The sequence below is a fragment of the Protomyctophum parallelum genome (genome assembly GCF_964188405.1).
Source record: "Protomyctophum parallelum genome assembly, chromosome: 11".
Classification (NCBI taxonomy): Eukaryota; Metazoa; Chordata; class Actinopteri; order Myctophiformes; family Myctophidae; genus Protomyctophum; species Protomyctophum parallelum.
This window is the reverse complement of record NC_139707.1, coordinates 30,895,785-30,908,829: the sequence shown is the minus strand read 5'-3', so window position 1 is coordinate 30,908,829 and position 13,045 is coordinate 30,895,785. Positions and strand designations below refer to the sequence as shown.

At 44.0% G+C, this 13,045-nt stretch overlaps 1 protein-coding gene across 1 annotated transcript in view; it reads right to left on the bottom strand.

Moving 5' to 3' along the window:
- The window catches only part of thsd7ba (thrombospondin, type I, domain containing 7Ba), a 255,663-nt gene that overhangs the window by 131,159 nt on the left and 111,459 nt on the right, over positions 1-13,045 (bottom strand). Inside the window, exons 4-6 of the mRNA XM_083776564.1 lie at positions 10,942-11,806; positions 5,939-6,199; positions 1,611-1,783 (exon numbers count right to left, since the gene is read on the bottom strand). Coding sequence (XP_083632690.1) covers positions 1,611-1,783; positions 5,939-6,199; positions 10,942-11,806 — 1,299 coding nt within the window. The remainder of the gene's footprint in view (positions 1-1,610; positions 1,784-5,938; positions 6,200-10,941; positions 11,807-13,045) is intronic.

Below are 13,045 nucleotides of genomic sequence, written 5' to 3'. Positions count from 1 at the left end.
ATTGATTCAAACAAACTATGTTCATTCATATTCTACAGCAGGTCCCACACGTATATCTATCCACCATGCAAAACTAGAGTTTCCCTCTGAACATCTTTGATGAATAAAAAGGACATTCCCACCGGCACGGTGTGAGGTGTTTAAATCATAAAAAGAAAATATACTCCTCGGATATAAAATTAAGTCACCCTAGACTCATCATTGAGCACGTGCTGTAAAGTCAGCGGATTGAGATTTAACACGGTGGCAAAATGTAATAATCATCAGTGATGTTTATTACAAATTAACGCAGCTACCAGGGGGAGGGAGATTCTTCTTTTTTATTAATCTTTTACTAGGTAATGAAACCCATTAAAATGTACAAGGCCACTTGATTAAGGAGATAAATTAAATAGCTGTTATGCACAGGCTATTTAATTTCCCTTGATATCCATGCATAGGTCAAAATCCTAATGGAAACAGTTTTCAAACTATTATTTATTAATTCAATTCTGAATATCCTGTCTGTCTGTCTGTCTGTCTGTCTGTCTGTCTGTCTGTCTGTCTGTCTGTCTGTCTGTCTGTCTGTCTGTCTGTCTGTCTGTCTGTCTGTCTGTCTGTCTGTCGGTGTATCCATCTTTCTAAATCGTCACTCAGGAAGTTAGCTGTGTATTCGCATGTAGAACACAGGTGTGGCTACAAAATCCAATACGAAGCACAATCCTCCTTTTTCATCTTCCACTGCACTTCTCTTTTTGAGTGGTGCAACCACTCCTACATCCAGCAACGTCTGTGTACCTGTGTGTGTGTGTACCTGTATGTATGTATGTATGTATGTATGTATAAGTGAGCACGAGTATGTTACATATTTATACCAGTAGGGGGCACCAGAGATACAGAGAAGAAATTGGAACGATACAGAGAAGAAATTGGAACAGAGAAGAAATTGGACGATACAAATTGGAATGATACAGAGAACCAATAGACGGGAGTTGCACCACTCGGTTCACACTGGTGTGATTTTTTTAAGATAGGCTACATGCCTACAGGCTGCAGCTCTGCGCTGAATAATTGATTGCAGGAGTTTACATGGGGGCACGCAGCAGACCTTGCACTGCACTTTATTTATGTCTGTGGAATATGCTTCCAGTGAGCAGGTTAAGGTGAGCTGTGGCCTCTCCTCTTACCCTCCTTACTGTTGATTGAGTGCATGGTAAAAAGTAACTACGGTATAAAGTACATTTACTTACTTACGGCTTGGTTGAATGCTATCTGTCTGTCTGTTATTTCTGAATAATGACCGCTCTGTTATATAACAGGCCGATGCCTAATCAAACCTGCTGGTGCTGTGAGCACTGACTTTTTTTAATGGATTTAAGACGTGTGCCATACAACTGTCGTGGCCTGCGTTTGGGCCAGAGCGGTGATAAAGCTCGCCGTATGGTTGTTGACAAACTTTTGGACAAGTGTGACATACTTTGTATGCAAGAAACATTTCTCGCCAAACAAGACCTTGAGACCTTCTTGGGGTCCCTGGAACCAAAATATTTTGAGATGCGTTTTCTTTCCAGAAAACTGTGAGGATTTTTTAGAATCAGCCTCAGGTCTACAGTATAATCTCCTCTTCTTACCCTCTTTCCTGTGATGTGGGGCGGTGGAGTCACCGTGGAGCTGCACACAGTAGGTCTCTCTGGTCTGGACTCCTCCTCCACACAGGGCGCTGGCGTTGGCCAGCCGCCGGTCCTGCTGGCTCAACAGAGGGGCCACGCGGCATCCAGCCCAGTCCGTGGTCCTCCACACATACCTGGTGAGACAGACAGACAGTGGTGGAGAAAAAAACCGTCATGTACAATGTTATACTTAATCTACTAACATTGTCCCTGCTGTCCTATACATACTGTACAGTACAGCCAACCAGGTGAATAATAATGTATTCACAGACAGAGTGACTGTGGGTAGAAATCTTGTATGTCAAAGGAAATGGAAATAAAGAACCTGTGTTCCAATGGATCCAGTGTAGTTATTATTTTGATGTTGTATAATGTCATATCATGTATTTTCATGTTTGTTTTGTGTTTTTTTAATAATTTTTATCCCACGATTTTGTAACCCATTTTTCACCCCTGTGTCAATTATCTAATGTGATCCTGTGCTCTACACACCCTCCGCCAACCTAGTCCCCATATATGGGGGACATGGGGAGAGCAACAGACTTGAACTCATGCTTCCTTCATGCCTGAGTGTCCAAGTTGCTGGCCTGGCCAGGGGGAGGTAGTTTAGAGACCAGGATTACTGTATGTTTTTTTGTGAGGGTACCTACCCTAGGGGACACGGGGAGAACATGCAAACTCCACACAGAAAGGCCCTTTCGCCAACCCCGCCTCGGGTATGGGCCTGATGATGCGGAGGAGGAGACACGCTGCCAGCACCGGAGCACCCACAGCGTCCCGAGCGGGAATCGAACCCAGGACCTTCTACGTAGCTTCTAGCTGTGAGGCGACAGCACTACCAACTGTGCCAGCATGCCCCCTGCTATTTTATTTTCATGTTTTTATATTGTATGTTATCGTCTATGCACCCCAGGAAGATTAGCTGTTGCCCTGGTGTCAGAAAATGGGGATCCATTTAATAAACAATAAACAATGCATACGTGGATAATATAAATACTGCACATACTGGCCAAGTGCAGAGCTAGTCTTCAGGGTTTGGTCTTATTTTTCATAATGTGGACATGAATGTACTGCAAAACATGATGCATAGATCTATTATGTGGATCTGACACATGAAGAAAAATAAGTAATACGAACGGAGCGTTCCTCCTTTAGCTGTTCTGATTATGTGGAAAAAACTTCAAACCAACTGCTCTGGCCTTAACTATGAAAAATGCTGTGATGCAGAGACCAATAATATTGGTGGGAGTTTAATAGAAGAACAGCCTGTAGTAATCTATCAAATACTTAATTTCCGTAATGAGTTTTCCTTAATCATGTAAATCCACCGCTCTGAGGCGCTGCATGTAGCAAATAAAAAATCTACTCGAACGGCGAAAAAATTATTCTCTATTGACTACTTTGTTTACCTCACAGAATAACAGTCATGGCCCTCATCTCTTTGCAGCAGCCTTTACATATCAATGAGCTTACACCTCTCCACCCCCAATCCTCTGGACCGACAAAGTGATTTAAGGCTCCCTCGACATTTTAGGCACATACTAAAGAGAATATATATATATATATATATATATATCCCAAATGTATTTCGATTGTTTATATATGTCTATATTTACAGACTCTGGGCATTTTCTCACACTTGTCCAAGCGAGAAGGCTTGAGAAATAGGAAAATTCAAAAAAATATTAGTTGGTGTCACAGCTGAAAGTATGCCTCAAATCACAAATCCATAATTATGTAAACAACCTGTCTGCTTCTGGGAGAGGGGACATCTGAGCACCACTTCCAGGCTTTCATTTTGTAAATCAAAACATTTCCTGTATTTCCTTACAGATGGTGTGCTGTGAATTCTTTTTTCATGTGTTTATGAGGTGACAGTACTTCATTACTCATTAGACCCCTTGGTGTGGTTGTTATGTGCAATGATGTCTTCAATTTGTATTAAATATTTCTTCCTGGAGGCTGAAACCTTGACAGTCAATGGTGCCAATGAAAATAACAAAACATTGTGATATAGTGACATCACAATATCATCCTCTCTCCTATCCCCCTTTATCATACAAGTAAGACGCGCAAACGCGTGAAGCGAACGCAGCTCGTGTGTGTGTGGTTGTGTGTGTGTGTGCTACAGCTGCGCCCTGTGTGTGTGTGTGTGTGTGTGTGTGCGTGCGTGCGTGCGTGCCACAGCTGCGCCCTCTGGTGGCGGGCCGGTGGTGTAACAGCGTGACACCACACAGCGTGACACACACACAGACACTCAGCCCCTGCTGTCATAGTAAGTGGCTCACTGCGTTCGCAACAACCACAGCTGTGGGTGCGGCTTCAGTTCAGGTGGACCACCACCCATCACCACCCACCAGGCAAACCAGGCATACTTAATGAACTGGTGGGCGTGTCCGCACGAAAACTTCATTTTATTTTTCACCCCTGTGTCAATCATCTAATGTGATCCTGGGCTCTACACACCCTCCACCAACCTAGTCCCCATAGGGGGACAAGGGGAGAGCAACGGACTTGAACTCATGCTTAATTCCTTCATGCCTGAGTGTCCAAGTTGCTCCTTTACACCTGACAGGGGGGAGTTTCCCTGGTTGGACGTAGCATGTGGAAGGAACACGTTATTCCAACCAGTTCTTTTCCCCTCCATCAGGCGCCCCGGCTGGGGATCAAACATAAATATCAAACATGTACTGTAGACAACATTTCCCAAAAGGAAATTAATGCATGACTTTTAATTCAGTCTGACCATGAAACCATGCAGGCATAGAACATATCCCCACCGTCTATAAAAATGACCAGACAGCTGGGCATATCATAAGCAGAGGCATAGATCCCCACAACCAGCACCACTGATCTCATTCCCCCCAGATTCAGCACAAACATGGGGTTGAATTAATGATATTATGCCACCACAATGTAGAATGCCCTACCACCAGTCATCAAACAATGAGACTCCCTACCCTCCTTTAAAAGCACCATAAAGAGCACCTGTCTGCAATTTGCAACTTGACATGAGACAAGTCCCTCACGCCTCGTGACACGTCACGCCACCATATGGCCGTTAGTCCCTCACACCTCGTGACACATCACGCCACCATATATGTCCGTCAGTCCGTCACACCTCGTGTAACTCTCCATATATGGCCGTCTCCATATATGAAGATCACGACACTGACCTCATCAAACCCTGGATAGCCATAAATGGAGAAGACTGGATCATCACCTAGATCTCCATATAGGGAGCTGACCTAGGCTCCAAAAATGAACAAGTTCAGCATTACCGGTTTTGGGTTCTTTATTTCTCTAAAAATAATCAATATATAGACTTGGACAAATAGATTTACAAAAACAATGGAAACTTAAAGCACAACTAAAGACAACAAACATACAGTGACTGCCCTAAAGGCTACCCCTTAACTAAGGGCCCTGGCAGCGCTCCCGGCTGTTAACGCTTTGCCTGCCCAAGTACTACTGATTGTCTGTCCCTTGCAGCCTCCCTTTATAGGGAGTGAATCCTAAGTACAGATACCAATTAACCATCACTTAGCTTTTACAGAAAATTCCCCATACCACAGGAATAATCTAACTATTAAATAAATGTTGTACAACGTAATTGAATCTGAGCTCCCTGCCATCCTTGTTGATCCTTACCCACCCATTATTCCTCTTTGATGTCTCCATTTTTACTGTAACCTGTCCATTCAAACTTTAAACGGGCCTGCCCCAGCGCCCCAAAGACATTAGTGCAGCCACGCCCAGCAGCCGGCGAAAAGTAGAGTTCTCAACAGGCCCGAAAATTAAGGCCCGGCCATACCATGCCCTCATCTAACCCTGTACACTCAAGACACTGCCCCGCTGCCAACCTTAGATCTCCATATATGGAGCTGACCTGTTCTGACATTCAATATATGTTTATCTGACCTCATCAAACCCTGTACACACAAGACACGCTTGATGTCCAGTACAGCATTAATTCCATATGTTGATCTGACCCCCCATGCCAAAGCATCAGCGCTCGCCCAGCAGTCTGCCGTCTCACAGGTGGATGCGTGCAGCGCTGTTCACGCGACCTTGCCCTTTAGGGCGTCTTACTGGTTATAGTATAGTATTGTATGTTTTGATGCATTGAATACATCGGACCACAATGGAAACAAGCCCTCAGGGATTTTCATGTTATCAATCTTACCATTATTGTATAACTGTACTTTTTGCAAACTCTAAATTAATAATAAAATCAATCAAACCCCCCATTCCAGCAAATCCAAGCCCTGGCCACCACTGTTCATCACCTGGGACAGAGTGGAAGTAGATCTCCCATGATGTTACAGGCCTCTTTCTCCTCCAGGGCAGGACACTGTCTCCCTCCGTCGCCCACGGCAATGTGCGTCATGGTCCGCCTGCGCACCCGGTACCCGGGGGACAGGTCTGTGGCGCGACCGCGGCAGGTCTTGGAGCAGAGGCTCCACGACGACCAGTCAGACACCTGGCAGTCCTTGGGCATCACGCAGGCCTGGAAGGTCAGCGGCGTGTTGTCGTCCTGGGCACAGAGGCTGCAGCGCCACAGGGAGCGAGGCCAGTGGGAGGAGAGCACATGGAGATGGAGAGAGAATTTAGGGAAAGTGATATTGTTTGGTTCAGCCTATAAGGAGAAAGTACCCATTTCTCAGCTTTAATTTTACAGTGTTCCAGTTCCAAATCCACTTGTTTATCACATGTCCTGTGCTGTGTGAGTACTTTCTCCTCGTATCTTGACCTGAAGAGCATTTGCATTGCGGCCTGAAACCCTAGTTTGGTAATAATTATGCCCAAAAGAGTTAGTGTCCGAAGTGTCCTTGAGCCCTGATTTCTCCCGATGTGCTGGTTGGTGCGTTGCATGGTTTCCGCTGCCATCGGTGTATGAATGTGTGTGTGAATGGGTGAATGTAATGCACAATCTCTGTAAAGCGCCTTGGATAAAGGCGCTATATAAATTTACCATTTACCATTTACCAAAATATAGGGATGCCGGGGTTAATGTGTTAAGATTTTAAATGTTGATATTATCTAACATAAATATCATAAATATCTACATTTCCTAAGAAGAAATGCATGACTGTATATAATTCAGTCTGACCAGAAGCAGGAATAAAACATTATACCCACCAGCCATGAAAAATGAATGACCAGAAGTTCGATTTCCCCAGCAAATCGAAACTTTGAAAACATACATCTCTGACACAAGAAAGAAACAATAATCTGATATAAAGTTCATGCCATTGTCGCACTCTCAGACTTTGATAAATAAGGTTTGCAGGCAGAGAGTGGGAGAGAGAACGTTGGGGGGAGTATGACAGATGCCAGCTGACTTTGGCATTTGATTAGGCTATGTGAGGCAGACTTTGGCTGCTTAGAACAGAGGTTTGGAAATAACACATCAACTCTGAGAATACCATCTAAGTCACAGAGCTGACTGCTAGATATCTCCACTTTGACAGAGGAGAAACCTTTTCTGCTTCCACTGCACTGTGACACATTATTATCATTATCGTCTGCAGTGTGCGACAGTAACCAAGTACTTAAGTATTTTTGGGGTATCTGTACTTTAGTACTTGAGCATTTGTGTTTTTGGATACGTTTGTCTTTCACTCCACTAAGTTTCAAATATTTTTGGAAGAGTACAAAAAGTACATTGTGAATTAACCACTTACGCCCATCATTTCAAATATTGTGATGTCAGCTCATAGCTTGCAGGTCTTCTATTTGTACTATTATATAAAAACAATGCATTGATATTAAAAGGACTATACATTGCATTACCGGGTTAGATTTGCTTTGAGTTGATTGGAAAGGGGCAAACTCCTGGTCGTGGTTGGTGGGAATACGTTTTATCCCTGCTACTGGTCAGACACACATTTATTTTTTGGGAGATATAGACTGTGTGGTATTTATGTTTCATAATATCACAATTTAACAATTAGTAATAAAACAATTGTGTGTTAACCACATTAACCCTGGCATCCCTCTTTCAGGCATTTCTATTTTTAAATGTGACAAAAATAATGTCAAACTATAATAATTTATTTAAAAAATACATGAAATACATGAAAAATTACAAATATAGCCAATCTGTGCCAATCTACTGTAGGGCTTACCTAACTGGTTAAGAAAGTGTCCCACCTCTTTTTATTTGTATTTTATTTTAATTTAATCAAATGGAAGCCTGCATACAGTGACAAACCAATCTGCACAGTACGGGCACAGAGCAGAATCCATACTCTTACTTATGAATAAATGCATTAGTCACATAATTACAATTTCCATTGTTTAATTTGGACAATTTAATTTGTTAGGTATATTGTAATGCAAGTGCCGATGCCGATTTTTAGGCGGGATTTTACTTGGTAATTAGACTGTAATTAGAAAAGCAGAATGAGGCAGGGGATTCAGGTGGGAAATTTATATTCAAGGGGCTCTAAGCTCGCCGCATAAATGAATATGTTGATGAGATGCTGTAAAGGATTTCCTCAAGATCCGTGCTTCTTCGCCGCACGCCGGTGTTGAGCGCCAAAAGTAGCAGACCTGCATGTCGCGGGTGCGACGCATTGTGAGCTTGCAGGTGTGCTATTTTTTCCATGCAACGGAGCATAAATTAGACTTTTCTGTCGGAGGCATAACAGCCAAGTGATTCACTGTGGTTTTGTGGGTAATATGGCGGTATCAAACACAATCACACCACCTTCATCTCCCTGATGATTGTCTTTTAATTTCCACGGCCAAGCTGGCCAGAGGATGAAGAAAGCTCCAAATGGAAACTGACAGTGTTCCAGAATCCAATATCGTCGCTGTCATGCAAAAAACTTGTATCTCCACTACTTTGTACGTTTCTTCTTTTTTTCTTCCCACATAAGTTCATTATTGCAACCTATGTTATACTTGTATACTCGTTCGAAGGCGTTGCGCGCAAACGCAGTGGTCGAGATCATGGATTTCACAATGATCCAGAAGCTGTTGCAATGTGCTTTAGAGCCCTACTATCGTTATTTTTGAAGATTTTTTGAATTATTTTGCCTAGAATGACATGCCCATAACCAAGTTGAAACTGGTTTCGTCTGTTTGTGTTTTTTTATGATTATTTAACTAATAAAAAGTATGAACAAGAGCTTGAGACTAATATCAACTACATTGAACACACTTTCTTGTGTTCATCTTCTTACGTGTTTTGGACACAGAAGCAACGGTATCAAACATGGGAATGATTTATGAGCTGGCATTTGGAACTCAACTCCAACCCTCTCTTGTCAGACTGTTTTCTATTTTACTGAGGACCATCAATCACCGACTATCCTGATCCTGGCCACAAATGTAGAAGTCAGTACAGATTCAGAACCATAAAACGGTGTAATTCAGATGTGGCAGAGAGGATGAATATTGTTGCTGTCGGGCCGAAACCTCTTACCTCCATATTTCAACTTTTTGTGTTGTTTCAATGCCCTACTTGATCATAGCGTCACAAAAGCATCAAGTGTAGCATGTAGCACAAAAAAGTGTCGCTACACGTTGCGTTTCGAGCTTTTCAATCTGCTACTTTTGACTTTGAATCCTGAAAAGAGTTTTGGACATGAGGTTTCCACCCAACAGAGACGATATGGAATCAGACGCAGTATGTGTTCTCAATTTCACAGCTAAAATGGTAAAATGGTAAATGGTGCATTTATATAGTGCCTTTATCCAAGGCGCTTTACGTAGATTGTGCATTACATTCACCCATTCACACACACATTCATACACCGATTGCGGCGGAAGCCATGCAAGGTACCAACCAGCACATCGGGAGCAATTTGGGGTTCAGTGTCTTGCCCAAGGACACTTCGACATGTAGACAGGAGGAGCCGGGATTCGAACATTGGACGACCTGCTCTACCTCTTGAGCCACAGTCGCCCCGCTAATATGGAGGTTGTGAAAAATACTCTGGAACCCCCTCAAGACCAGCTGTAAACCCCCCAAGGACCCCCAGTGGCTCTGCAGACGTCACTCACGAGTCTGACAATTTCCTCACCGCATGCTATTCAAAATAGATTATACATTGTTTGCTGTAGTCTGTGCTCAGTGTGTGTGTGTGTGTGTGTGTGTGTGTGTGTGTGTGTGTGTGTGTGTGTGTGTGTGTGCGTGCGTGTTTCATTCTGAGAGAAATCCATTGCTATCAAACCTAAATACTAGAGTTAGCCGGAATAGCAGACATTACGAGGTTTGACATTTACCACAATAGTAGCGGCATTACCATGCAAATAGGACACTGCAAACACAGGCTCACACAACACTTTACCATAATTAAAAAGTTAACAGGCATAAAATTATTATCGCTTCATTTTCCCCAGCCCACCTCCACAGCAAAAACCACCATGCAATGTGTTGGTGAGTGACCCTCGATTATCCACAAGTCACATTAGGGGGACTGAAGGGAGTGTGGAGACACGATATAAACAAACCTCCAACATATTCACTGTTCAGTGTTCACCTGTTCATGTTGCATCCGTTTTGGAGGAGATTAACACAACTAAGCTCTTTAATCATATCTGATTCACGGGCCTGTTCCCCAAAACAATCTGCACACCAATTATAATTTTCATACAAAACAGCTGCTTCTTCTGCACATTGGTTTAAATCTAGGATTAAATCCTGGTTGTAAGACTGATTTTAACCACTTAAAACCCTATTATATGTCTGTAGTCCCCCTTCTACAACAAATCACTTTGCCCAGATTTGCATAGCCAACTTTTGGGGTATGTTCCACCTAGAATACCGATGCTATGGTTTCAAGTGGTTAAGTAATCTGTGATGTACCCCAGAACAAGTTATGAGGGCATTTTGCAGAATTCATGCATTGCCTACCTCAACATGGCATTCATTAATTCATGCCTACTTCAACATGGAATTCATTCATTCATTCATGCCTACCTCAACATGGCATTCATTCATTCACTCATGCCTACCTCAACATGGCATTAATTCATTCATTTATTCATTCATGCCTACCTCAACATGACATTCATTCATTCATGCCTACCTCAACATGGCATTCATTCATTCATGCCTACCTCAACATGGCATTCATTCATTCATTCCTACCTCAACATGGCATTCATTCATTCATGCCTACCTCAACATGGCATTCATTCATGCATTCCTACCTCAACATGGCATTCATTCATTCATGCCTACCTCAACATGGCATTCATTCATTCATGCCTACCTCAACATGGCATTCATTCATTCATTCATGCCTACCTCAACATGGCATTCATTCATGCCTACCTCAACATGGCGTTTTTGCCATCGTTCCGAGTACAGCGGACCTGTCGGATCTGGTAGCCCACCTCCAGCTCCCATGACATGGGGTTGGTGTGCGTGTGATGGTGGTGATTATGGTGGTGATTATGGTGATGGTGGGATGTGTGCTGCTGGGCGTGCCGCTTGACTGTGTTGTTTTCCTCTGTGTCGTTGCTGAAATTGACCGTTGTCCTTCCGCTCGGCAGGACGCCCTTGTGATGCGGCAGGCGACATTCACTCCAGGGCCCCACCTTAAGGCTGTACCGGTACTCGCCCTCCCCCGTGGGACAGTCCACGTGGGCAGAGCAAGTCCTGATCTGGGTCAGGTTGGGGCAGCTGGAGCCACCGTACATGGGCGTGGCCAGGACGTGCCGGGTCCGGTGCTGCAGGCCGGCACCGCACGTCCTGCTGCAGCCCGACCACGAGGTGAAGTCCGACACCACGCAGTCCTGAGGGCAGGGGATGAGGCACGCCTGCTCCCCGGCCGGCCTCTGGGAGAAGAACTCGCATATCCTCGTGGCGACCACCGTTCCGTTGGAGGTGCGAGCACACCTCACCCGGCGCCTCTGGATGCCGTGTTGCGCCGTGACGCACTCGCCGGCGGTCCGCAGCTTGAGCTCGTTGGAGAAGAACGGGACCAGGACGCAGGCGCCCCAGTCGGAAATGTCCCACTCAAACAGGTTCTGGTGCCACTCACAGACCCGGAAGCAGTGGCGCTGGCTCTCGGGCTTGCCGGCGTGCTGGCAGTGCGAGTGGTGGGTGGTCCAGCCTTCGGTGTGGACACACCACACTGTCCTGGTCTGAAGGCCACCAGAGCCACACTCCTCGCCTATGCACTGTCCCCACTGACCTGAAACACACAGGAGTGACATATACATTAAATATTCATTTTCATTAAATCAGGGTTTCTCTTGTATTCATTTATTACAAAAAATTGCAGATCTGACACCACTCACAAGGTGTCACAGCGTGATACATATATCAAGCCGGTTTAGAAAGAGAGTGCATTAAACAATAACAATAAAGCTTTAAAAAGACATTTGAGTTTGTTGGTTTAAATTTTGGCTCCCACACAGATTGCAATTAAGCCCAATTTAAGGCCGTTCACTTAACCTTCATGTTTGCCTTATTCATGAGGAGTAAGGAAAGGGCTATGAAGCAATCAACCCAGTAGTTGGCAATACACATTTTCTTGTTGATAAAGCACCAGATTCACTTAAATTCAAGAAAAAGCGAATGGATATTCTTTCTGCGTCCTATGCGTGCATTCACCCTGCAGCGCAGTTACATTTGCAGTTCAATCAGGCCTAGAATGAAGATCTCTCATTTCTTTGCCGAGCTGAGAAATTAGGCTTTGTCAATTTCCATCTCCATGCAGGCTCTGCAGTGCAATATTAGTTTAAGCCAATTATTTAACCACACACCACCAAGCCTGTCACATGCAAATCCAATGAGGCCAACCTAGGCCTGTAAGATGGCTACAACAGAGATCCAAGTGTTTTTGTTGATTAACCCCCGTGGGGTTAGCATGGATGTAATTAAACTCTAGATGAGGTATTGGAAAAATGGCTGTCATTCCGATAAGATCTGCACACCCAGCAGATTTTTGCCACGGGCATGGAGGTATTAAACTCTGGGGTTGCTTGCACGGTTCATCCCGAACGGATGGTAAATGGTGCATTTTATATAGCGCTTTCATCCAAAGCGCTTTACATAGATTCAGACTCATAGATCAGTGAGTCAGTAAGGGAGCGGATTGGAATTGGGATGGACATATTGAATTGAAAAAATGTGGAAGTAGAGTTCTTCCGGGTGCTCAAAACGCCACTGAGCAACTTCCATCGAAATGAATAGCTGGAGGCGGGGCAGCCTGCCCTCTATCCTTTATAACTCTATGACACACACACATAGATTACAGCATTCCATAGCCTTTTTAATTATTTCCTGTGAACAAACATGTGCTGCGTGATGACGTACCACTGCCCTTATGAATATAAATTAATCTTGTGTTCATTCACCTGTTTGATTGCCATAGCTGTATGTTCCTCCAAACACAGCTGATTTCCATTACAGAACTACTCCAGACAGT